This window comes from Agelaius tricolor, unplaced genomic scaffold (assembly GCF_023055355.1).
Source record: "Agelaius tricolor isolate 1412-34295 unplaced genomic scaffold, bAgeTri1.0.p SCAF_35, whole genome shotgun sequence".
Lineage (NCBI taxonomy): Eukaryota > Metazoa > Chordata > Aves > Passeriformes > Icteridae > Agelaius > Agelaius tricolor.
Genome location: NW_027269295.1, coordinates 5682918 through 5706919, shown reverse-complemented (window position 1 = coordinate 5706919; position 24002 = coordinate 5682918). Strand labels below are relative to the sequence as shown.

The 24002-nt window shown below is 44.7% G+C and overlaps 1 protein-coding gene across 4 annotated transcripts in view; it reads left to right on the top strand.

Annotated features, from left to right (window-relative positions):
- The window catches only part of TMEM104 (transmembrane protein 104), a 43874-nt gene that overhangs the window by 1050 nt on the left and 18822 nt on the right, over positions 1–24002 (top strand). For 2 of the 4 annotated variants that reach the window (XM_071452584.1, XM_071452586.1), the window contains exons 2-8: positions 368–492; positions 2292–2413; positions 4284–4365; positions 5254–5356; positions 5747–5827; positions 10073–10172; positions 10949–11057. In XM_071452584.1, coding sequence (XP_071308685.1) covers positions 448–492; positions 2292–2413; positions 4284–4365; positions 5254–5356; positions 5747–5827; positions 10073–10172; positions 10949–11057 — 642 coding nt within the window. In that variant the 5' untranslated portion in view covers positions 368–447. Of the gene's footprint in view, positions 1–168; positions 194–367; positions 493–2291; positions 2414–4283; positions 4366–5253; positions 5357–5746; positions 5828–10072; positions 10173–10948; positions 11058–24002 lie in introns of those variants that run through there. The other 2 variants (XM_071452585.1, XM_071452587.1) reach the window with 2 other exon arrangements.

Here is a 24002-nt window from a genome sequence, read left to right as displayed (position 1 = left end):
AGGCACATGTTTGCAAGGAGTAGTTGCTGCATGAGAAGCAGCAGTTTGAGATCATCCTCAAGGTAGTAATTTTTCCTCTTGAGGTTTCAGTTGTCTGGAACAGCCCCTCTGGCTGTTTGGAGAAGATGAAGTTTGGTCATCACATGCTGTGAAAGGGCAGGGCCTTTTGGTTGCTTTTAAACCAGTTTAACAGGTATGAAAACTTCTCACAGAGTTTTGAACCAAGTGGTGCTGCTGAGTGGGGTCTGTGTGAAGGGCAAGATCCTGCTGAAGTCTGTTCAAATACCAGAAAACTGATGTGCCAGAGCTAACTTGTGAGTTCTTCCTTTTTCCAGCAAAGATAACACAGTTTATGATGTTTCCCTAGGTTAAAGGTGACAGAAGTTGAAAACACCCTCCCTAAAACACCCTTCTGGCTTTGCTCCGGGGTTTCCCTCCCTCTCCAGGATGGCAGGTGGCATCACTGACACTGGAGAGCTTTACTCTCCTTATGTAAGTTCCACTGCTTGTGGGTTTGGTCACAAGTTTTTTTTCAAAATCCTCTTTCCTCAGCATTTTGCTTGCAAATCCTACTTCCTCATGGACATAACCTCAGCATTTCAAGAGATTATGGGGGTCAAAGGGTGGTTAAAGATGCTTAGTGTTTGTAGTTATATGGGGTTTTTTTTTACATCACAGATCATTTTTCATAAGGTAAAGGGATGATGTGTGCTTGAAGTATAGATCTAAAAGTGCTACAAAAAGCTTCATGTCCCATACCAGCTCTTCATCCTTCTGCCCACTTTCTTACATTTTGTTAATGTTTTCATCAACCCAAATTGTCATTGGAATAGACAGGGGGGGACTTGGATATTGAAACTATGCCACTTTCTTCCCTTTTGTTGCTTTATGTAAACATTTTCCCCTGAATTTCTCAAAGTTTACTTAGCTGCAGCTGTTGCAGTAATTTGTTTTATACCACTTCAGTGGAAGTGAGTAATTTAGAGGTTTCTTCCCTGTAATGTGGTGTCCTGTGCAACTGCAGAGCCAATTACTGCTTTCCTATATTACTGGAAATACTGGTTTTCATAGCCACAAGTCTTCACAAAATGTCAGCTTTTAAAAACACCACTTTGTAAACACTTTTTTCTTTTTAAGTCAACTCAATAAATTTAGAACCAGCCCTGAAATCTGTGTGTTGGATTTTAAATGCTTTAAAATTTTCATCTCACTGTTAATGATTAAGTGTAGGAGAAGTGGATATTAGGCTGCAGAAATAGGTCACAACTGAGAAAATGGAGAAGACAGTAACTGGGATGTCTGGACCCTCAAGGATTAGTGTCACCTGCTCTTACATTGTTATGCTGGTGCTGCATGAGTTTCCTAGAGCAATCTCAAAGGCTGAGCCTCTCCTCTTTCCCTGAAGATATCTAACCTGGCTGAACATTCCAGGCACCATTCTCATTTCTGCTTGACCAAAGGAAAATCATGGTTCTGGGATGTTCACCAAAAGATGAATTTGTTGTGCTTATGCCAGTGAAGTTCTCTCAGGGTCACTGGGGAATTGTTCTCCTGATGTTAATTGCTCCACACCCAGAAAAGTCTGCTCATACACAGCTCTTTACTGGTATTTCTCTGGAGGGACTCTGACCTATCTTAAAAAAAGGCCCCACTAAGCACAACAACTTTGGCAGTTTTTGATCTTTAAATGAGCTAAATTCTTAGCCTGGGGGGTCTTGTCCCCGTGCAGAGTTCTCTTTTGTCTCTGGACACTGAAATAGCTCATTGCCAGAGAAGATAAAATTCTTTCACTTCAGGAAGTAAAATCCCTTCTTCACAATATGCTCAGCTTCTTACTGGTAAAATAGCAAGCAGGCTTTGAATTAGAATTCTTTTTGGATATTTCTTGCTTGACTGAGAATAAAAGGTCCTGAAAGGTACATAGCCATAACTGCTTGTGTTCAGGTCAGAAAAAAAGGAGAGACCCCAACCCACTGCACAGACTTTCTGGTAGAAGGCAGTGATTTGAAAACAAACAAATCTCATGCACTTTATAACTTTACAAGCTAGAGAGAAAAAAATAATTTAAAATAATTAGAAAAATGCAGGGGAATAGCTGTTTTTCCAGAAATGTGCTGACACCTACATTGTTTTTTTTGGATTTCAGTCCCTTCCTCCAGGTATTTCTCACCTGGACTTGTTCCCACCCTGCTGGCTCAGGGATTGCCCTCTCCATTTACATTAGGGTGAATGTGGGGTGTTTTGGATGATTCCTGGCACACTCTGATGCTGGATCATGTGGCTGGTTGCAGGTTGGCCTGGTGTACATGTTCAACCTCATTGTTGGAACAGGAGCCCTGACCATGCCCAAGGCCTTTGCCACGGCAGGGTGGCTCGTCAGCCTTGTCCTCCTGATGTTCCTGGGATTTATGAGGTAGGATGTGTGTTTGTGTGTGTGTGTGTCTTTAGGGGATTGGGAGGTTCAGCTGGATGAGGACAGTGCAAAGACTTTTGCTGTTTTTCTGTGTGCTCTGTCCCTCTGCTCCTTGAGTGTTGATTTCTGCAGTGGTGTTGTCTGATTTGGAAGGATGCACTTCCTGACTCTCTGGTACATCCCATTTCCTGACTGACGGGAAGGACTTTTCCTCCAGTCCAGAGTCTTCTGGGACCTTTATCCCCACTACCTTTTTAAAACATTGTCCTCACTGTGGATACATTCCATGCTCACTTCTGTCACAGATCAGTTCCCCAAACACCAACCAGGTCGCAGGTGGCACTGGGTCAAGTCTTTGCTTTGTGACTTGCAGATGTGTAAGCTTTCTCTTGGCTTCTGACAATGCTCTCACAGCTGAAAGAGTGTCAGGAACACAAATTCCTGTATAGCCAGGCCTGTCTCAGACCTTTGCTGCTCAAGACTCTGGAGATGGTCTCCTGTTTGTCACGCTGTTTCACTGTGAGCCCCTGCCCAGGTACCTCCCTGCTGGAGCAGCAGGTGGAGCTGAAGGCTGTGGTTACAGCACTGATTTCTGAAGAGTTGCTGCTCCAATTGCCATCTTCTTGACTGGCTTCAAAATAAAATAAAGCAAAATTCCCTCCTGCCATTTGTGCAAATGGACTTTTGAAGTGCCAGCCTTTTCAGTAAGCAGTTCTGCCAGCCTGAATGTGCCTTTGATTTGGAGGCAGAGCTTTTGGGATCTGTTCTGTGCTGCTGTGCAGGGAGACTGAATGGTCAAATGTTTGTGACTGCCCCACCTCAAAGCTGGGTGCTGCAAAGGCTTGGTAAAATTATATCTGTGGGGTTACCAGTAACTGTGAACTTTAGGAGCAATTCCTTTTAGCTACACTAGTTTAAAAGCATAAATTCAGCATATGGAATTCAGCACCAGCAGACAATCCTTCAAGGTCAGCAGGAGAGCACAAACCTCCAAATCTGTGTACCAGAACTGCAGTGGATTAAACTCAGAAGACACAGCTCAAAGTGCTGCATGCCTTGGGAGCTCTGTTGCTTTTGTTCTGGTACTTGTGACTTCCTCATGCCCACTGGGCACCTTTGGTGCAGGAAAAGCCTGGGCAAAAATTGCTACACAGGGCTCAGCACTTCGTTTTATTCTTGCAAAACTCATCTCTTACTTGAACTCAATAGGCAAGTCCAGTTCCTGAAGCAGTGAGAAACCACTTTAAAGCCTTAAATAAGATTGATTTGAGGGGGGTTTTAAAATTTATTGATTAATATTACAGGACTGGTTTTAGCTGAGATAATGATATTCATTCCATCAGTGGCTCTCCCTGTCTCCCTGGACAGCTTTTCCACTGGCCTCCAGCATTTGCCTGCATGTGCAGTGTGCTTTTTCTTGTGTTGCTGCTTTGCTTCTGATGCCATTTGTGTAAGATTCTTTAAGGGACCAGAGTATCTTTGCCATGAACTTCAGAGAAGAACTGGGTTTGTCCTAGGTTCTAAAAAGAGAAAGGAAACTTGCTTTCTAAGATCAAAGTTCTCTTGCTGTCTTCAACCCACAGGAACACCAGGAATGTGCCTTCCAAATATCTAAAGTGTCTTATTATATCTGAAGGTGTGTTTTATTTTACTGCATATTGTGCTCTGCTTGAACACCTGAATCTCAAGAACAGAAGGAAGCAATAAACTGAGATGAAACACTATCAAAACAGTGTGTGGGGAGCCGGCAAAAGGATTGTTTTGGTTTGTTTGTTTTCTCCTACAAATAGATGGGAATTATTCTCCATCTCTGTTCAGTGACAGTTCTTGACTATTACTGATGATATCAATTGAATTCTTCTCTCTGTAGCTATATGACTACAACCTTTGTGGTGGAAGCCATGGCTGCTGCAAATGCCCAGCTGAGATGGAAGAGAATGGAAAAACGCAAGGTTTGTGTGGGGTTTAATTCTCCTTTTCCTCCTGTTGTTTTATCATGTAGGATTTTTCTGGCATTCCCTTGCATCTTTGCCTTGTCTTGTTACTAACTCTAAGGAAATAAATTTCTACTGTACTTAACTTTGCCATATAAAATATAGCTGTTAGTTCCCTGTGGGGTTGCTCATTAAAGACAGGCTTTTCTGTTCCTGCTTTGAAAAATCTCTTGTGCTGTTCACATTTCTTACTGATCACGCTCTCCTTGCCCAGAAGCGCTGCTCAGTGAATGTGGAGAGGTGGCAGCCAATATATTGGTGCTATTTGGAGTGTGCTGAGGACTATAAATCCTTACTGATCTCAGGTCATTTAACTGGGACAGGCTGGGATGTCCTTGCTGCTACTTGGGCAGTATCCCAGGTTGTGGGCAGTTCTGAATTATGTCCTTGCTGTGAAACTTACTTGTGGCTTTACTGGATCAGAGGGAGGCATAATTGTTTGCACTGATTTAGACCCCTGGCTTGGTGTTAGTGGGATGGAGTTAGGAACTAGATCTGCTTGTGCTAGCTAAATATACTTGGATTATTTTTTTTCTCCCAGTTCTGCAACACTGCAGATCTTCCTGAAGTTTCCAACTTCCTTGTGCCACTTATCACTACATGAGCTGGGCAGTGTTGCTGTGTGTGTGGTCTGGGGCTGGTACATGTCATTCACTTCAGCCTGCTCTGCTAGTGTCCTCTTCTGCCCTCCACAGCATCCTCTGGGTTCCCTGGTATTGCCTTTGCTTGCATGTCCTCCCTTCCTGTTTGGGACCTTCCTTTGAGTGTCTGGAAGTAACCATGACATGGGGTGGCACAGCCTGTACTGTGGGTAGCAGATATCTCAGCAGTGATCTTTTCATCCAGGAGGATGATGAAGATGAAGATTCTTCCTCTGGAGTGTCTGACAGTGATGTTCTCCTCCAAGATGGCTACGAGCGAGCAGAGACACGGCCTATCCTGTCAGTTCGTGAGTACCCGGTTCATGCTTGCCCTGGTATGAGGCCTCTTCTCTGCAGACAGTGTTCCAGTGGACTCCTCTGTCCATTTCACCCTTACTTCCACATGCTCTCATCCCAAAGTCCTCAGCACCTGTAAGATAAGACTCATTGAGAATTCAGTTTGCCTTCTGCAGCCTGATAGAGATCTTTTCCCTCTACATCAATAAGATGAGAACATCTTATTTTCCAAATACCCTAGACTAGCTTCAGCAGAGTAATTGGCCCAGTGACTCTGCAGCTGTGGAGTTGTACATACTGTCCTTCAAACTGCTGCTAGAGGTTCCCAAGTATCCAGGTAACCTGGCCTTAGGGCTTATTGGAGGGACTGGTTGAAACACTTCTTGCTTTTTAACTTGCAGAGAGACGTGGCTCAGCCAATATCTTTGAAATCACTGAGAGGGTGGAAATGGGCCAGATGGCTTCCATGTTCTTCAATAAAGGTAAGCGATGAACATTTTCAAAAATCCCTTTGGGTCCTCCTGTATGTTGTGTGTATAGCTGTTCTGTAAGTTTGCATGCTTCTCAGTGTGGGTTTGCATCTTAAGTTTGTGATAATTCCACCTAGATGTGCTGTTCCTTCTCAGTGTGGACTATATTCATCCTCCTGTGTGGTGTTTCCAAAAGGTATTTATGGGCCAGGTGGGCCAGAACCTGCTGTGTTGGGCATGGAACCAGCAAAACATGCAGGTTATGGGAGCAGCCTTGATAAAGGCAAGTGCCTTTTCTGACTGCAGTTCACCTACCTCTGAACTGCATGTGTCCTCTGTGATCTCCACTTTCTGAAGCTGTAGAGCCCAGCTGTAGTGTTTTCCAATTGCATTTTGGTTGTAGCATTTGCGAATAAAGCATTCAGGCTTCTCTGAGCCTTGTAGATAGCAGTCTGAAAGAGAGAGACTTCTGATAGGAGCTTCTAGGAATTGTCTGCATCTGGGGAATTATCAAGAGAGCTGGGACACAAACTGCTGAAGAGGTCCCTGCTGAGGATGTGATAGGCAGCTGCCTTGTCTTCTTGCTTTTAAATGTCTTTTGTATGCCAGGGAACAGTCTTGTAACCCTGCTCTAATAAAGCCCCATCCTATCACATCCCTGCATGTGATAGAAATGCAAACCACAGTGATGAAGATTCTGAAACCTGGAAAGCAGGACAATGAAATGCTGTGCAGAGCCAGAATATCATCAGACACCACGGCTGTGCAGTTTTGAGCCTGTCAGGCCCCATTTTTTGTGGAAAGTGATGTTTTCCCTTGTCGCTGGCTTGCAAAGAGGTAATGGAAGGCTGGGTTTTTTCCACTACATTACATCGGTGTTGTACCAGTGTAAAGCTGTTGCCTCTGAAGGACAGCTGGGCTTAAGGAGCAAGTATTCTTTGAACTTTATTTTTTGCTTTTAAAGTTAATTGAAAAAACTTTTAAATTTTCCTGCATGCCTCTTCTGGGATTTTGTAGATTTGAATCACTTAGGACTATCAAAATAATCCACCTTGGACTAGGCTGCCACATTTTTAGTCAGAGAAGTGATGTGTGTCAGAAACATCTTGTTCCTGGTCTTGCCTGTACCACTGAGTTGTTATGACCTGAGGCAAGTTTCCTTGCTTGTTTGCTTTGCTGTGTGTAAAATATGGTGAACACATCCCTGTCTCCTGATGCTCATCTGAGTAATATTTGAGAAGTGCTTTGAGAGCAATCATGTAACAGGGTTTAGCTGTATTGCTGAGGATTGGGCTATGGAGGATGGGCATCACAGGAGTCACAGCATTCTCATCAAGTTTCAGGAGGCCCCTTCTCTGCAAGTGCTTCATAGGGGAGCTGGAAAGGACCCCCAGGAGCCTGGCAGGTTCTGGGCCTCTCTGGTGCTCAGCCAGTAGAGGGTGCTGGGAATATGTGTCCTCTCTCCATCAGCACTGATGTAGCTTCCAAGCAAAGTGAAATAAACTGCTTAGTACTCTTAAATCTTAATCCCTCTTCTTAATGTTGCTTTAGCCAGAGTTATCTGATTTCTGTGTTAGGGATCCTCCCCAGGGTCTGCTCAGCCCATCACAAGGGGATGAATCCATCTGCAGGAAGGTGGCTGGAACAGCTGCAGGCCATGGCCTGACCCTACTTGTGACTTCCAGAGGGGGTGAGGTACCCACAGTAAAGGACCTGGGGCAGGTGTAATTCATTTGCTCCTTTCCCTGTGTCAGAGCTCAGCAGTGAGGCTCCATCCCTGTCACTGATTCAGAGACACCCCAGTGGCTGCAGAGACAGACAGGTGAAAGACTTCCCTCTGCAGGTCCCTGCTGAGGTGCTCCCTCCCCACAGCTGCACAGAAAGGCCTTCAGCAACTGCAGGCAGCTGCTCGGTGACCACTTAGTGCTGAGAAACTGGGCCACACTGGGGAATTCCCAGCTCCAAGCACCAGCCTGTGAGGTTTCACAGCTGGCAAATGTCTGGGTGTTTACTGATGATATACAATGTATGGATCCAAACCCAAGGTGATGGAGGGCTTTACAGCCTCCAGAGGGAAGGCTGATGAAAGCTGTGCAGTAGACCTCAAAACCCCTGATTTCTAGTGACTTCTCTGCTCCTTTCCCTTGACTGATTTTTATTTTCAACAATCTGACAGGAGTTGAATCTGCAGTCCTAGGAGGTAAGCTGGGGATAAATCTCAATTTCAGATTGTCTGCTTTCTTAAAGGGAGCTGACTTAGGTTTAGGATGTGAAGAGACTGTGTGCTCTTTTGAAAGATCTGGCTCTGAAAAACTACTTTTTTTCTTGATTTGATTTTTTTATTTTTTAATGTTGGGTGCTTTCTTCTGGAACTGAGCAGTCATTTATTGCAGTAATAGATTCTAGGCACATCTATCACGCTATTTCCTCACAGGAAGTAATTGCTTTTTTTTTTTTTTCACCTCGTTTTGTGCCAAGTAATGAAAGTATTGATCAGGGAGGGTCAGCAGCAGTTTATAAAATAACTGATGTTAAAGTCTTCCTGTCTTGGAGAGAAGTGTCACCTGTGCTTCCTGCAGATAGAGAGGTCTGCATTGGATGGGGGTGCTGCTGGGTACTGGCTGGTGTTGCTGAGGCTTAGCTGGTCATGTCAGCTTTATTTTGGGGGGGGGGGGGGTGGGGAGCTGAGTCCTGACACCAGTCACAGATCCCAAAACAGAATGTCTATCTGAGTCTGTGTAGTCCTCAGCTTTGTGTCTCTGCTGCTTCTGTCCTGTATTAGATATTTTTTAAAACCTTCAACCCCTCTTAATGGGAAGTTGGAAAAGACTGGTTGGTAGTTTGTTGCTGTCTCCAGAACAATGCAGAGACTCCCTAACTGTGAAGACATCTTTCACAGAGCAAGAAAACAATGGGAGAACTATATAGAATGATCTGACAGTTTCTGTAGCAAGTCCATTTGTCTCCAGGAACAACTCTAGAGCACTCATTTAGAGTGCTACTGTACAGAAGCAGGGCAGCTGATACAGCCCCTTTCATGCTAAGCAGGCTCAGCATATGGAATAATTTATTTAAACAAAGGAGAATGCCTAATAATGTTTCCTGACATCCAGAGATCCAGGGGTAGTAGGATGGCAAAACATGGCAAAGCTTTCAGGCACCCAAGCACTGTAGGAATGAGTCTTCAGTCCTGCAGTAGTGTTGTTCTTGTTTGATAGTTGTCACAGCTGTGAGTGTGAGGTTTGCTCAAGCTGCACTGGGATTAAGCATCAGGTGGCATCACAACTTGAAACTATGGGCAGGTTTCTTGAGCTGTTTTCCTTCAATGTCAACTTCCTAAATTAAATAAATTTGAGGCTTTTATTCTGTAACTCATCTGACTCTGAAATAAAATATCTTCCTGCTTGTTGGTGAGATTTGTACAGACTTGCTTGCAAAAAGAGAAACCTGGAATCTCATCAAGGATTTCTTTATCCCTTTAGATTTTAGCTCTTCACAGTGGTGTCTTCTTGTGCCTCAGTAAGACTGTTCTGTGCACCCAGTTAATTTGTGTAAGATTTTCTTTTAATCTCATTGGTGAACGCAGGGCAAGCTTTAAATTAAAAATAACTTTTAAAAAAGCAGAAAAAAATTATCACAAAAAATGAGTAGGGGCAGAAACAGTGTAAGTGGGATACAGAAACAGTTTTAAAGCTTTGCAGGATTGTACCTTGGCTCAAGTTGCCAGTGGTAGGCAATCTCCCAAAGCAGCGCCATTTCAGCCCATTGGAATCTGAGCTCTGAAGGGCTAGATCCCAACAAGTCCATATTGTGAAGATCCTGCAGGTTTGCAGTCAGAGGATTTGGAATCAGCAGAGCCTAGAAACATTCTCTCTGCATTTCACTTTGTCCAGCTGTGCTCACACTGAGTCTGAGAGCATCACCCGGATGTTTGTCTGTGGCTGTTCAGAGCTGACAGCTGTGTCTGTAGGTGACTTATGTGAGACCTGTTGGTCTTGACTGCAGGATGGGCTTGAATTAGAGGGTTTATTTAGTGTCAGTACCAGCTGTTGAAGGTGGCAGAGTGGAGCTCTGAGACCCCTCATGCCCCATCAGTTCCTCTTCCCTGGTAAGTTCCCTGAGCTTGGGTAGTTTGCTGCAGAAACTATGGAGGCAAATGGTGATTTAAGATCTTAAATTTTTTGTATATTTGAAGTGCAGAGAACAAGAGTCTCTGTGTACTCTGCTGAATCTGGACAATATTTTCTTTTTCTGCAGTGGGTGTCAACCTCTTCTATTTCTGCATAATTATCTACCTCTATGGAGATCTGGCAATCTATGCAGCAGCGGTGCCAGTCTCCCTAATGCAGGTGACCTGGTAAGTGTGCTTACTCCTGAGGGGCTGTGTGCTGCCAGGGGACAGGGCAGGCTTAGGGTTTGATGGGGTGATAAGTCTGACTAGGATCAGCTGTACTTTCCAGAGCATGGGGTGGAGAAATGACTCAAGGACAGCTCATCTCTTGTGGGTGGGTGGTGAAGTTGTTTTGTATTCCCCACCTGTGTGCCTGCTGCCTGACTGCAAAGTAGCTGACCTGATTCCAGACAAGTGCTCAGGTGTGCAGAATTTCCAGCTTCAGCACTTGCAGACATGACACTTGTTGCTCCATAATTAGATTGCAATACTCTGCAACATGTTGCCTTGTCTCTCCCTTTGGGTAAGAGTTGAGGGGTGCGATGCTTACTAAGCCTGAGGCCAGTGAATGATGATGGTACATGGACTTAGTTCTAGACTGGGAGTGGTGCCTTTCTGAAAGAAACAGATAATAAAATAGATTGGTTTGATCAAATCTGGTCTGGATTTGTACTTCAGTCTTGAAAATGGAAAACCTCAGTGATCCATAAAAGATCTAAGCTCACCAGCTTGATGATTAAATGGCAAAACTTGCAAATAACTGCAGGCAATCCAAGAATTTGCCTTTAAACCTCTGGTACTCAGCAACTTGCTGTGTTACACTGTCCAGAAAATGTAAGGAAGTGAGTGTGACCAGGGACAGAGAGGAGGATTGGCCTCCTCTCATTCTTCTTTCTTGCAGGAGAGGGGAAGACATCTGCTAGGAGTTAATTATTCTCTTTTGTTTCTCCCTCCTTTCCCAGCAGTGTCACTGGCAACCATTCTTGCAGTGTTGGAGACAGCACAAAGTACAACGACACAGACAAGTGCTGGGGGCCAATTCGAAGGATTGATGCTTACAGGCTGTATCTGGTGAGCTTCTGGAATTGGGATGACCACTGTTGCCATTTAAACTCTGCTTCTAGTGCACAGGGAGTTTTTTTTCTTGTAGAAATAATGTAGTTCAAGTGAACAACAGAATATTAAACTTTTGGTTCAGTCTGACTTTTTTGCCAAAATACCCTCTCCCTATTCTTGGTGACATGGCTGTGTTTGAACTTGTTGGCCATCAGAATGGTTCTTATGGTTTTGAGTTTGAGTCCTGTCCATCTTGGTGTGTAGTTTTATATTGCTTAAGCAAGCGAGATATTTTTGCCAAAGGCTGGGTTTTTCTTCACTGGTTTTTTCAGTGGCTGGCTAATTAATATTTGCTTGGGGGTAATTGTTGTCAAGATACTGAAGTATATTAAACTCACTTGAGTGCTTTAGAAGGAACGGACTCACAAGGATCATTGAGTCCATCCTTTATGTGAATAAAATTGTTAGTGCTACAGGAGAATCTGCTACTTGAAAGATGATGGAAACAACCAGCTTAGACAACATCCAGTGGTATACGCTGCCTTAGTAATAGCTTTGTCTAGTTCAGGATTGTCTGTTGCATCTAATGCTGTGCTGGGGTTCTACTCTGACCCCAGGGCTTTTCCCAGAGGATGATGAACATGGCTTCTTTAGAGCCTGGGGAGTGCTGAGCGCTCGTATTTGGAGACAGATGTCGGTAGGGGAAAATGGGAGGAGGGAAGGATGCTAGTGCTGCACAGTGTGGCTTCTGTTAAGGGTCTCAGTGAGAATTTTAAGTAAAAGGAATGAAGGTGGCTATGTGTGTGCAGAAAAATCCAGAGGTAATTTTGGAGTCAGTACATTTTGGAGATGCAGTGGATCACATCCAGTGTCACTGCAAAAGTAAGAGCTGGGCCTCAGAAATATTAGTGAGTGTCAAAGACTAGTTAATTATTTAAGAGAAATATTATTGCTTTATTAAATTCTGTCTTGGTCTGTTTCTTTAAAACTTCTAGAAGATTGAAGATTTCCTTCCTGAATTTCAATAACTCTCCCTGACCCAGCAGAAGGAGCTAGTCAGAAAAGGCAGACATGCATTAATTACTGCCTGTGTCTCTCAGATATTGTGTCTATAATTCATGAAGATAATTGTTGTTAGGACTTGCAAAATTAAAAAAATTAAGACTCTGTAAGCATTAGACTTGAAGTCTGTGTACATAACTCTCAGAGGAGCTTTTCCCTCTGCTTGTCTTGTGGATTTGGAGAACAAATATCTGCAAAGTCTTTGCTAGTGGTTAATCCTTTTCTGCTCAGTAACTGGGATGAGGCTTCAGTGTTGTTCTCTACGCCCTCTTAGGTGGAGGGTGGGATTGTTTGTGGGAGAACAGACCAGTCTGTAGTGGGTTACTGGTGGGGGTCAATTCTCACAATCACTATTTTCAGGATACTTCTGGGTGTCAGCCTTATCTCTAAGTTCTGCTTTTCTGTTAAAAGTCTCTAATGCTTCTTACTGAGTGAAGAAGGGAGTAAAATGGAACTTGTTCTGCCTCCAGCTCTTCTGGTCCCACTCCCTGTTTGACCTGTGTGATTTCATTCTCCAGAAAACAGAGAGGATGGTGACCTCTTTAGAGAGGGATGAGATGTAATAATTTATAAAACACTCAGATCACAGTACTGACCCTGGCTTTGAGTTTGGGCTGCCTCCAAAGTGGCTATGTTGGTTAATATTTTCCCTCTGTCCTGTTTGTAGTGTGGACAACTAGTGACCAGTTGAGCTCTTAAACTTTCTGAGAGAAACCTGGGGAGGGGAAGACAGGGCAAGGAAGTCATTTGACTTCAAGCAAAAAAAATTAGTAGTAAAGCACTGTAATTATCTCTACACATTTTGTCCAAGCTTCTTGCGTATAGAAGTAGAGTTTTGAACATGCCAGAAAAGCTGAGACCTGCCTGTCTGAATGGGAAAATGCAACATGAAAGTGAGGAGAGGAGAGATGCATCAAGAGCACAGCTTCTCTTGGTCCCAGGAGATCATACCCATAGAGAACTATTCTCTTTTCTTAACTTTCTATTTTGAATTCTTGCCTGATGGAATAATTCAGGTTCCATGTCTCAGTGGACAAACAAGGTCTCTTTTTGCAAACAAGTTCCCCTGTGGCAAGGGGACAGATGGACACTGTGATCCCAAAAGAAAGCAGCTGAGTTTTGGATCAGCCCTTTTGTCCTAGATGGCTGCTTCTAGTTTTCCTACCTTATCTTAGTACTGTATTTAGGTTTAAGTGATCTAGGAGGAAGATGTGTGGATGTAACCTAAATGTCTTGCTTGTTCCAGTGAAGCAGTTCTCTGGAAGTAGTGTTATATTTCACACTCTGTGCATGACCCTACAGAAAACCTATTTTGGAGGAGAATAATCTATTTGAGGTTTTCTGGACAAATGGTGCCAATGGGAGCTGCTTTGTGCCAAGTCCCACCAGTCTGCCAAAGACCCGTGCTGCCTTCCTCCTGTCAACTTTTTCTCTCCCAACACTGTGTCTTCTTTTCGACAAAAACCATTTCAAACATTGACTCTTCAAGCTGGGGATGAAGAGAGGAATAATGGCTGACGTAAAAATCCTTTTTCATGCCTTATTGTCTAAAAAGGCTTCTGGAAGCTGTCTCTGCTCTGATTACTGTGAATGGAAGCTGAAAACTATGTACATAATGAGAATATTTAGACAGATTAAATTCTTCTCTTGAGACTTTCTTGTCTGTGCAGCATCTTTATTGCTGCTCCAAGATTTCACACCTAAATGTGTCTGCAGAGTCTTCAGAGACCGCTAGGCCCCTATTAACCTTTGTCTGAACAAATGGTTGTCTCACTTCTTGTTTATAAATTGCTTTGGAAAATAAAAACTTGCAAAACAAATAAGTGACAGCAGGTGCACGAAATATGTAAATAGACTTTTGCTCCTGTCCCATCACCTGCTGCTAATACTTGCCTCCTTTTTGGGACCATAAAAGACCTGGGAGGTTTGAAGGGTGAGCCTTGCTGTGCTGTTCCACTCCTGTGAGGGCAAGACCCTGCAGGACAAATTTTCTTCCAAGAAAAGTGTGTGTTGGGCAGCCCAGTGACCTTGTTTAAGGCAGGCAGTGATCACAGTTAAAGCAGATCGATGGCTTTCTATCTTTGCTTCCTACCCGTTACCACCCTGCCACGTCCTCAACAGCTGGAGTGACTCCCAAGTCCCTTGGCTGTCTCTGGCAGTGCTGAGGAGAGGGTCACGTTCTCTCAGTGCTGAATTCACACTTCAGTGCAGCTGCTTTATCATGCTCTCTGTAGGTTCCACCGGGCTATGCTGGGGAGGTCATGGGGACGGTGCAGCAGATTTAAGTTTCAGATCTTTCATTGTAACACTTCCTTGTCTTTCTGTCGAAGTCATGTGGGAATGATATGATAGTCCCTGTTTCTAGAAAGCAGGTACTGAGATAAAGAAGAGATTAAATCCTAGGGATCAGCAGCTATTTAGAGTGTCTGATCCAAACTGTGTTCATGACCTGGCAAACAATGCTTCTGTTCTGCATCAGGGCAGCCGTTGAGGCTGAAACCTCTACTCTGTTCTCAGCCCTCCTCTTCTGGCAATCTGGGACATGGTGTCTTCCCACGATGGAAAGGAAATGGCTTGAATTCTCAAGGGGAGCCATGTGCCTTTCAGAAGAGGCACTGGCACAGGTACTCCTGGTAGCCTGGCTCGGTAGAGCGTCAAAGCCACCAGGTGCATCTGTTCTGTCTGAGTCTCTGTTGGTTTTTTTAGCTGATTGGGAAAGGGACGTGGCATCCGCTTGTGCCGGTTCACAGATGCTGCAGTATCGCAGGCAGCCCAGCGGGTGCAGGCCAGGCGAGGATGGGAGCGCAGATGGTTTAATGGAGATTATCCCAGTTGGAAACGTGCTTGTGCAGTGAATAAAATGAGCGGGCTCACAGGCGCTTACTGTCCCTCTTCAGGAGGGGACAATGTCACCCCGGCCCGATGCTCTGATCGGTGACCAGAGCGGGGCCGGGCTGCAGCTGCAGGAGGCTGTGCAGGGGGGGAGGGGGTGGTCTGAAGACACACGTGCTGTTGTACCATTGCTCAGGACCGGCAGAACTTAATCAGCAAATGCAAAGGCTGAACTGGTAAGTGTTGATGTGGATCCTGTCGGCCTCGGCGCGGTGCTGCCTTCCCCGCCCGCTCCGGCTGCAGGCTGGAGTGCTGGGCTTTGTGTGCCTGCTGTACGTGCTCTGCTTCCCTCCACGGCATTTCTCCTTCCTGGCTCTGCCTGTGCCCTGCTCTGGGTAACGGTATCTGAGATTTTTATTGTCAAAATAGATCTTTCCAAATGCATTTACCTGCACTAGGGCAGTTTTATCAGCTTGCTTGGTACATGATACTCTTGTGGCCTCTCAGTCCATTGTTGGCTTCTGTTGGTTTCTCTTTTTTTTGGTTGTTTTTTTGTGTTTTTTTTTTTTTTTTTGTGTTTTGTTTTGTTTTTGTTTTTTGGGGTTTTTGTTTTTGTTGTTGTTGTTTTTTTGTTTTTGTTTTGTTTTATATTTTGCCTCCCAGCAGTGATATGAAAGAAGCCCTCATGGCAGTACTTGAACATCCATGCTTGATCTAAGCTGTCTGTTTCCAACTGGGAGCTGGAGCAACAGAGCTGGAGCAGTGCTGCAAGCAGAGTGCTTCTTCCAAGGGCACCTGGGTTTTCCCCACTGTTCCCTTTGCAGCAAGTGCTTTTCCTCTGCCCTGCCTTCCTCAGCTGTGCCCTGCAGCAACATTCAGTAATAAATGGGTCACAGCTGCTGTCTCCTGGATATTTATTCTTACAGGTCTTAATGTCTATAGACCTTGAGAACCTGTGGTGGGGAAGAAAGCTGCCTCAGAGTTAGGAGCTGGACCAGGGAGGGCTGATTTCACAGCACATCAATCTAAAAGGTTTGGGGCGCTTGTCCTGGGCTCCCAAAGTGAGCCAGTAAAAAGGAAGGAAAGCTGGTGGTAGTCTATCCTGATGGTGTGAAGTCATTATCTTGTTTAAAGAAATTGCTTAAACTGTAGCATTGTTGTGTTCTAGGTTACTTCAGCTTGCAGTAAGGATGCAGCAGGACTGGGGCACTATTAGCTTGTCACCCTGCATATCCTATAAGAAGTTATTCATGGTAAGACCTTCTTGCCAAAAATATTGCATTATATTCCTTACCACAAATGCTTTGATGTGGTTTACTATGATACTGATATAGAAATATAAATAAATGTACAAAAAAGGCAGCTGCTACTTCTGTGCATAAAGGCGGTTCTGAAAGCCTTCAAAATAAGAAAAAAAGCTTTTCAATAGTCCAGAATATTGTGCCATTTTTGTGTGTACAGGGCATCTGAGTTTTGAAGCATTGCTGTGACATGAGAGGAATTAGTGCTGCATTAAGTATCAATATCAGTAGGCCAAATTGTTACAGGTGCCCCTGAAATACAGCTTTCCCTGGCTAAAAGCCGTGTCTCAGAGGCTGACTGGAGTCTTCTCATGCCTCTTGTCTACTCAGCCTCCAAAAAGTAAGGTCAGTTAAGTTGTTGCTTTGGTCTGAAGTGGTTGAAGAGGGATAGGAGCCAAGTTCTGCTAAAATAAATGGTGTCTGGATGTGGGATGTGAAGGCAAGTCCCAGCTCTTTTTATTGTGCAACTAATAGGTTGAAATTGGCACACAGCCTTGTTAATATGGCATAAATCCTGCCTCCTTCATCCTGGTCGTTTCTTCTGTGGACTCATCAATAAATCCTTTCAATTGCTTGCTCATCATATGCCTGTGACAGATAAACTGGCTTTACTGGAGGTTGCCACACTCCTTGAGTTTCCTAATGCAAAGGGAATGCAAAGAGATCTTCGGATAATAACTGGACTTGTGAAACAGAGGTTCATCCTGAGCCATCAGGAGGAGAGGCAGATGAGTGTGGTGTTGTGGAAGTGAAATATAAACGTGTTGTGCCAGTGACCTAAGAGCTGGAGTTCAGCTTCTGATGGGTGATTTTTCTTGCTTCCTTGTAATTGATGGCATTTTGAGTAAAAGAAATACCAGCCAGAAGGCAAACACTGGGTGAGAGAATCAGCCTTTGGGACCAGACTGAAGCAACTGCAAGACCACACTTTGAAGCAACTAACATTAATGGATTAGCTTGTCTCTTTTCACTGGGAAATCAATAGTGCAGGGAACTGGAATGTGTTTTCTGTACAGAGCTGTCTGTTCACTTCACAATGAGAAGTGTGTTTTCCTAAGTGGAGCTTGGGTTGTGCTTGTCACTTGGATGCTGAGCTTTTCCAAAGGACCAATTGTGTCCCTCTGGTACCTTCAGCAGGCTGGCAAGGGCTGTCTGGAAAGGAAGGGTGCTGTGGTGCTGCTTGAATGCATGGCCAGGTGTGCTGCAGGTACTACCAGCCCTTCAGAGAAGCAAGGTGCAAGAGATGCAATGGGCAGGGGCCATCAGTGAGCTCAGACACTCTTGGCTTCCCCAAGGAAGAATGTCCTGTACACTTTAGTGCTTGGTTTGACTTAGGTGGTGTTGGATGGTGATCATGAACCTTGGAAACAAACCAACTAAACAAACTGGGTGAAGAAGTGACTACATAGATCTCTGTTTGCTTTTCTGCACATTCTGCAGTTGGAAGCTCACCAGAGGTGATGTTGGCCTCAAACCACAGCCCTGCTGCACAGCACAGCCACCCTGCCAAGGCTGAGAGTCCATGCTGCTGCTTTCCCTGAATAAAGCTGTCCTTTGGAGTCAGCTCACTTGGGCAGCAAGGCACCAAAGCTGACACTGTTCTCTCCTGATACTGGAGACCAATCTCTCCCGAATAGGGCAGGTGTCAGAACTAATATATGTGATCACCCACTCCCTACACCGAGTGGTAAAGGTTTAAAAAGGGCCTTTTAAAATTCCTTTCTTGGGCTAGACTGTTCCAGAAGAGCCACAAATCTTAGGTTTTCAGAACATTGGTAGAAAATAAGTAATAAATAGATTTCCCCTGTGCGGTGTTACTTTCTGCAGTGATTGTGACAGCATCCTAGGAACCAGAGCTGAAGAAGATGTGTTAAGTCAGCTAAACAATCCCCTGGGAAATGCAATATAAGCCTTTTTCTCAACAGCATATTTTCCAGTATTCTGTTTGGTGCTTTAGCACCAGCTTTGTTTTTAAACAGAGGTCTGACCTTGCTGCCTGCCTGATTCACATCATTGTTTTCATCTAGTAAGACAGCAGTCTTCATCTCTCATCCCCTGAAATTACCATTAATTCTTTAATATACAGGTAGAAATTATCAGGACTGCAGAACTGTGCAGTTCTGCTGCTATGAACATTATCAGAAGCTGTGGAGGAAAGCTCTGGACAGACCCATATATCTTTTTACTCCTAAATAAGCCTGCAACTTAATGCCATCCTAAATTGCACTGTATGTCTGAGTGAGATCACTGACACTCTTGTCCAAAAATGTGGATTTTTGGTCTACATCAGCAAATCCCACACGTAGCTCATGCTTCTGTAAGCAGGACTATAAATACAAATAATGCAGCTGGGATTTATCTTGTAAGTTGAAGTTGGTATAATGCTCTGGGGCAGAGCTGGTCTCCCAAGCCTGTTGCACCTGTTTGGTGTGCACTGTGCAGGGAAGAAGGCTAGAAGTGAACAGACACCCCAGTAGCCCTGGGCAACAAGGCTTTATCTCTTCCTTTGTCCTAAGTAGTTTTAAAGTGAGAGACTTTCCTTCCCTTCAGGCAACTCCTGCATCACACAGTGGGCAGGATGCTGCTGCCCCTGAAGCTACATCCTCCAGGCAGCTGGAGAATCCTGAGAAACTCAACTGAGAAGTTTGTAGGGGAGAAAAGTAAAGAGAACAAATAACGGCTTAGTGGTGAAAGCACTGCTGGTGTTGTGGCAGACAAGGGCTTAGTGGCCGTCAGGAACATTCATCCTTGCTGAACCCAAGTACCTCCTAACCCTGGCAGCTTGTAGCTTGACATGTTTGCAGGGCCCTCTGTGCATCCGTGTCATGCTGGTCCACATCTCCCTTGCTTTGTGCTGTCTAACCCAGGGGCTTTTGTAGTCAATATAAATATTGTTGTAGTTGCCAATGCCCTGCCGGGAGAGGCTACAAATATGCAGAAATCCGGGGCTGTATTTGTGTATAAAGATGATGCCCTCACACTTTCTTGGAGGAAACTCATTAATCTCTCATACCATGCTAATGAACTAGGGAGGCAGAGAACAACTCCTCAAGGTCACCCAGTGTCAGGAAGGAGGAAAACTCCACTTTCATATGCTGTGGGAGATCAGAGCAAGCTGGTGGTGGGGGGTACTGCCAAATTTGGCTCTGCACCTCCTCTGCTGTCCTTCCAAGTATCACAACCCAAGCATTCAGCTCTCCTGCATCTATCCACTTTGCTGCTTCCCTCCTGCTTGTTCAGATGCAATTAGGAGATGCAGAATAAGGGGGAGCCAGGGGTCAAGGAGGCGGTAAAGTGATTACAAGATGCTGCAAACGGCTGTGCCATAAATACTCCAATGATGAAAAATTAGATGCCAGTCACCTCGGCGTTATTGCTGGCCTCTATCTCTCTCTTGTTGTGAAAAATGATAATGAAAGTGTATTTACCCCAGAGAGTGTAAACTTGCCGCTGGCTGTGATCCTGCACACCCCAGGTATGCCAGGAACAGAATCCTTGCACCTAATGACTTTCTGAGAACACTTTGTGCCTGAATTCCTTCAAATTAAGTGGAAAAAGAACTGGTATTTCAGGGTATTCTTTCCAAAGTGGAAAGTTCCTGGTGCTCAGAGATTGACCAGCTTCAGAAACAGGCTGGGGCCCTGAGTAAGGACAGGGAGAGGAAAGGAGAGCAGCACCCTCAAGTGCTGCCTTGCTGTCCATGTGCTGCTTCTGCCTTGGCCTCCCAGAGCTGCATGTGGAGGCTGCCCATTTCACAGCTGCTTTTTGGTGTGTTGGATCACCAGCAAGATCAGAGCTTAAGGAGCTGGGATGACTACACCTTTTTGCTGGCTGGGCAGTTAGAATCAAATGCTGGTTCTCAGCTAGAGCCTTTGAAAACTTCTAGATAGTATTCAGATCCACTGAAGTTGGTATCTTTGGGGATACAAGCACTTATTTTCATCCCTTGGAGGAGGTCTTCCATTTTGGATGAGGCATTAGGATCACTGTGGCACAGGAACTGTAGGAGGCAACATCCAGCTTAAAGGGTGCTGTGGGTGAAAGGCCTCTTTGCTACACTGGCAAAAACCAGCCTGGTGGCAACCAAGGTCTTAATTCCTGGAGAAAAACTCCTCCCTGCCTGAGGGAACTGGGGAGGAAGGTGGGTGAGGGCTCCTCAGTGCCAGGAATATGCCTGATGTGAGTTATGACTGTAGAGCTCTGCCAGGTGTCCCGAGAGCAGCACGTTAATTACCGGAGCTGCTGTGGCAGCTGCCTGCTGTACCCAAAGCATAACTGCCCTTGTTTCTTCAGCTATAAATATTCCTTGTGGATTGTCTGGTGGCTGTGGCCTCCCTCCATTGTGACTTCCTGACTCTGCAGGGGATCTGGAGGTTAAAATCCCTCTTGCCTCTCAACTTCTTTGAGCAATCCTTGTTCTGTGGCTGGTTTATCTCTTTTCAGCCAACTTTGAGCTTCATAACAGCTTGTCTGCTGATAACTTACTGCCTATCAGCATGGCCCCTGCTGCAGCCCTGCCTCCAGCCTTGAGAGGCTGTGGATTTTCAGCTTTTTTTTTTTTTAGCTCTCTAAAAAGCTCCTTCCCGAACAATCAGACTCTTTCCATGTATTTATATTTGTACTGTCCGCTGCAAGGGGTAAAGCTTTACCAGGGAAAGCTTGGATTGCCGCCCTTGCTGATGGGCCATCTGGCTCTGTAGCTTGAGATATGAGCTCATGTAGGACAGAAACATGGCCTTGTTACCCTAGTGAAGGGGATGAGAGATGGCAGAGGGGACACCACACTCAAGATCCTTTTCCCTTAAGATGTTTCAGCTGAAAAGCCCTGGGACCCTGACAGGAGTAACTGGAGCCCACCTTGGGGTAGTACTGCAGTAGCTACAACTTGAAGTGGGTACAGAAGAGCTTGCAGAGGCTGCAGGTGTGTGCTTGGGGGAGCTGCAGGTAGGTCTGAAATGCCATGAAGCTGTTTTCTTTATCTAGGAGTTCCAAACAAGAGTGGGGAATGCACCATGCATTTAACATTTCTCTCCAAAGTCAGCCCTAAAAATTCCCTGAGGATGTGAACAGAACACCAGTTCTTAAGGAATTACTAAAGGTGATAGGTTGGGTTCAGCCTTCCAACCAGGAATAAAAAACCTCTGACCTGCGCCCATGCCAATAAATGCAGGTTTGCTTTTTGGACTTCTTTTTCCCTACATGTGACACACTCTAGTGGAAAGCACCTGAGGTGGGAACAGAGTATCCCAGTTCCCTGACATCTTGTTTGCTCTCTGTACTTGCGTAGTCTGGTTTTGTTGGATTGTTTCATCTGTCCCTTCTAGTGCTCATCTGAGTTGTGAAATAGCTCTGAGCTCAGGGATGTCTTGCGGAAGCAGAGCAAGTGTCAGAGTTGCCACTTCTGACAGCATGTAAGAAATGTCTGCTTTTTCCTGCCATGCTCAAGGAGACTTTCCTTGCATCTGAGCACTGAATCAAGCAAAGCTTCCTTTGGGAAGTGCTCGTCCAGTCAAGCCTGTGTCTTATTGGTGTCAGGCTTTGCTGTGGAAATGTTGTGTACCCACAGTCCTGTATCAAGCACTCAACCCTTGGCTTCCCTGCAAAAGTGTCAAAGTCTACCAAGGAGAGTGATCCATTTTCTTAAACCAGTGACTTTTTTATGAGCTCTTAGCTTACCCCTCTTTAGAGCAGGGTTATTTGCTGTGCTGTCTTGTGAGGCAGTGGTACCATTGCTCAACAGCTGTGAAATCTAAACATCAGTATCTGCAGAGATGGAGCTTGATACCATCCTAAAGTGAAGTTTGTCTGAGATGTTGTCACTTCTGTCAAAGGGGAGCAAGAACTCCAAGGAATTATATGGTTTGGGGTGGGTTGTAGGTTTGAATGAGGGTGTAAAAAGCAGGAAGGAGGAAGGGAAAAGGTAGGGTGGCTGGGGGCTCAAAGGGAGATGGATATCTAAGGAGTGAGCGCTACAACACCTCCATCTTCACATTAAAACTGAGGGATCATCTGTTATTTGAAACTTAGTAACTTCTCATTGGTATGATAGCCCTGTGCTGCACAAATTATTTTATTCAAAAACTCTTGCACTTTTTGCACTGCTTCTGGCACATTTGTTGCATTTAACAGTCATGGTCTCAATTTGCTCAGGTACATACCCTGCTTCCACACAATCTTTCTGAAAGTTTCAAGGCTCTGAATCAATAAGAAGCAATAGCTACTGTTTTTAATTTGCTACTTGGCAAGCACCAAAAACAGATGCAATTCTTACAGATGAGTTTGTGTAGCATGAAAACAAGCAAGTTCTGATGACAGTTATGAATGAGGCTGGTTTTTCAGATGGTCCTCTTGCAAATGTATGCAGGCACTAGCCATAATGCTGTAACCACTGTATCTAATACATGAATCAGACACATTTTGGATGCTAATTGTGCTTCCTGAGCTATATTGGCTGCTGCTGTAAAAGCCACATGCTGAGTAGCAGATGAAAGCTATTGAACTGTACTGGTTCAGAGTGATGGATAGACCCTTCAGGTCAATAAAGACCCCGTTTGGTCAAACAGCCCTCTGACTGGCTTAAAGCATGTTTGTATGGTCTGAAAGGCTCCTGGCATTAGCTGGCCATCACTTAGTGGTTAAGAGCTGTCTTGGTGGTCCTCTTGGCTGCAACTAAGCTGATAAAAACCAACCAGATGTCCTATTAACGCTTGATCTTACTCTTGCTTTTAGAAGATAATCCAATAAACAAGGTTACGTAACCAAGTTTTAACATAAGAGCTTTAATAAAATATACTTTTAGAAATATATAAATATATATAAAAATATATTCCAGGCAACGGTAAGCCCTAGTTAGTTCCCCTGTGGCAAGAAGACTCGAGTTGACCAGCCTGCTTTTTCATTTTGAGATACCGAGAGCTGACAGGTGCAGAGGCTGGGAAAGTGCTATCAGCTGAGTTACAGCTCAGGGAAGATCCCAAACCTTGGTGCCTGTGTTGCTGTGGTTTGGCTTGGTGGGAGGAATGGATTTGAAGACCCTCCCAGGGGTTGAGCAAGCTGGTGTGCTGCTTGTGGCTCCTACTAGCCTGCAGGGAAGAGTGTAATTCAGGGTGACAAGCTGCTGTTCTTTCTTCTGCCCTCACTGGTTTCTCATTTTTTTTGACTGGAAATGTCAGTAAAAGCAACAAAACCACAGTCTTTTTTAGTCCTTAGTGTGCTGGATTTTCATGCTGTTTTTTAGCAGGACAAAGGAAGAAAAAATAAATAATTTTACATTTACTTGCTGTGTGTGGATTCCACATACCCTCCACTATGAGCCTGGTGATTTACCTGGCCTTTCCATTTAATGGAGGAGCTTGGAGGGAAATGAGGGAATCATTCTTAATAGCCAGCCCTGTGCCAAAGCACTGTAATGGTTTCTCTCTGCCATCCTGTGAATTTAGACAGCATTTAATAGATTCAGTTCTCCTCCTTGGCTGAAAGAAGCATTCCTTTACCTTGTTTCAGTTTAGTAATGAATCAGCCCCCTATGCCTGCTTGTTTCTAATAAACCATTTCACTAGCAGAAAAATCTTAATCAAAGTAGACTATGCCCATTCTGCCTTGGATCGGTTTATTTGCTGAATCTTAGGGAGAGGATGATAAACTCCTAGAAAATACCTCAGCTGACTCAAGAGGTGAACTGGAAAATTTGGGAGGGTTTTTTCATGTGCCAGGCCTCTGTATATTTGACTTCCGACAGGGCCGACTGGTACAGTTTTCTATGTAG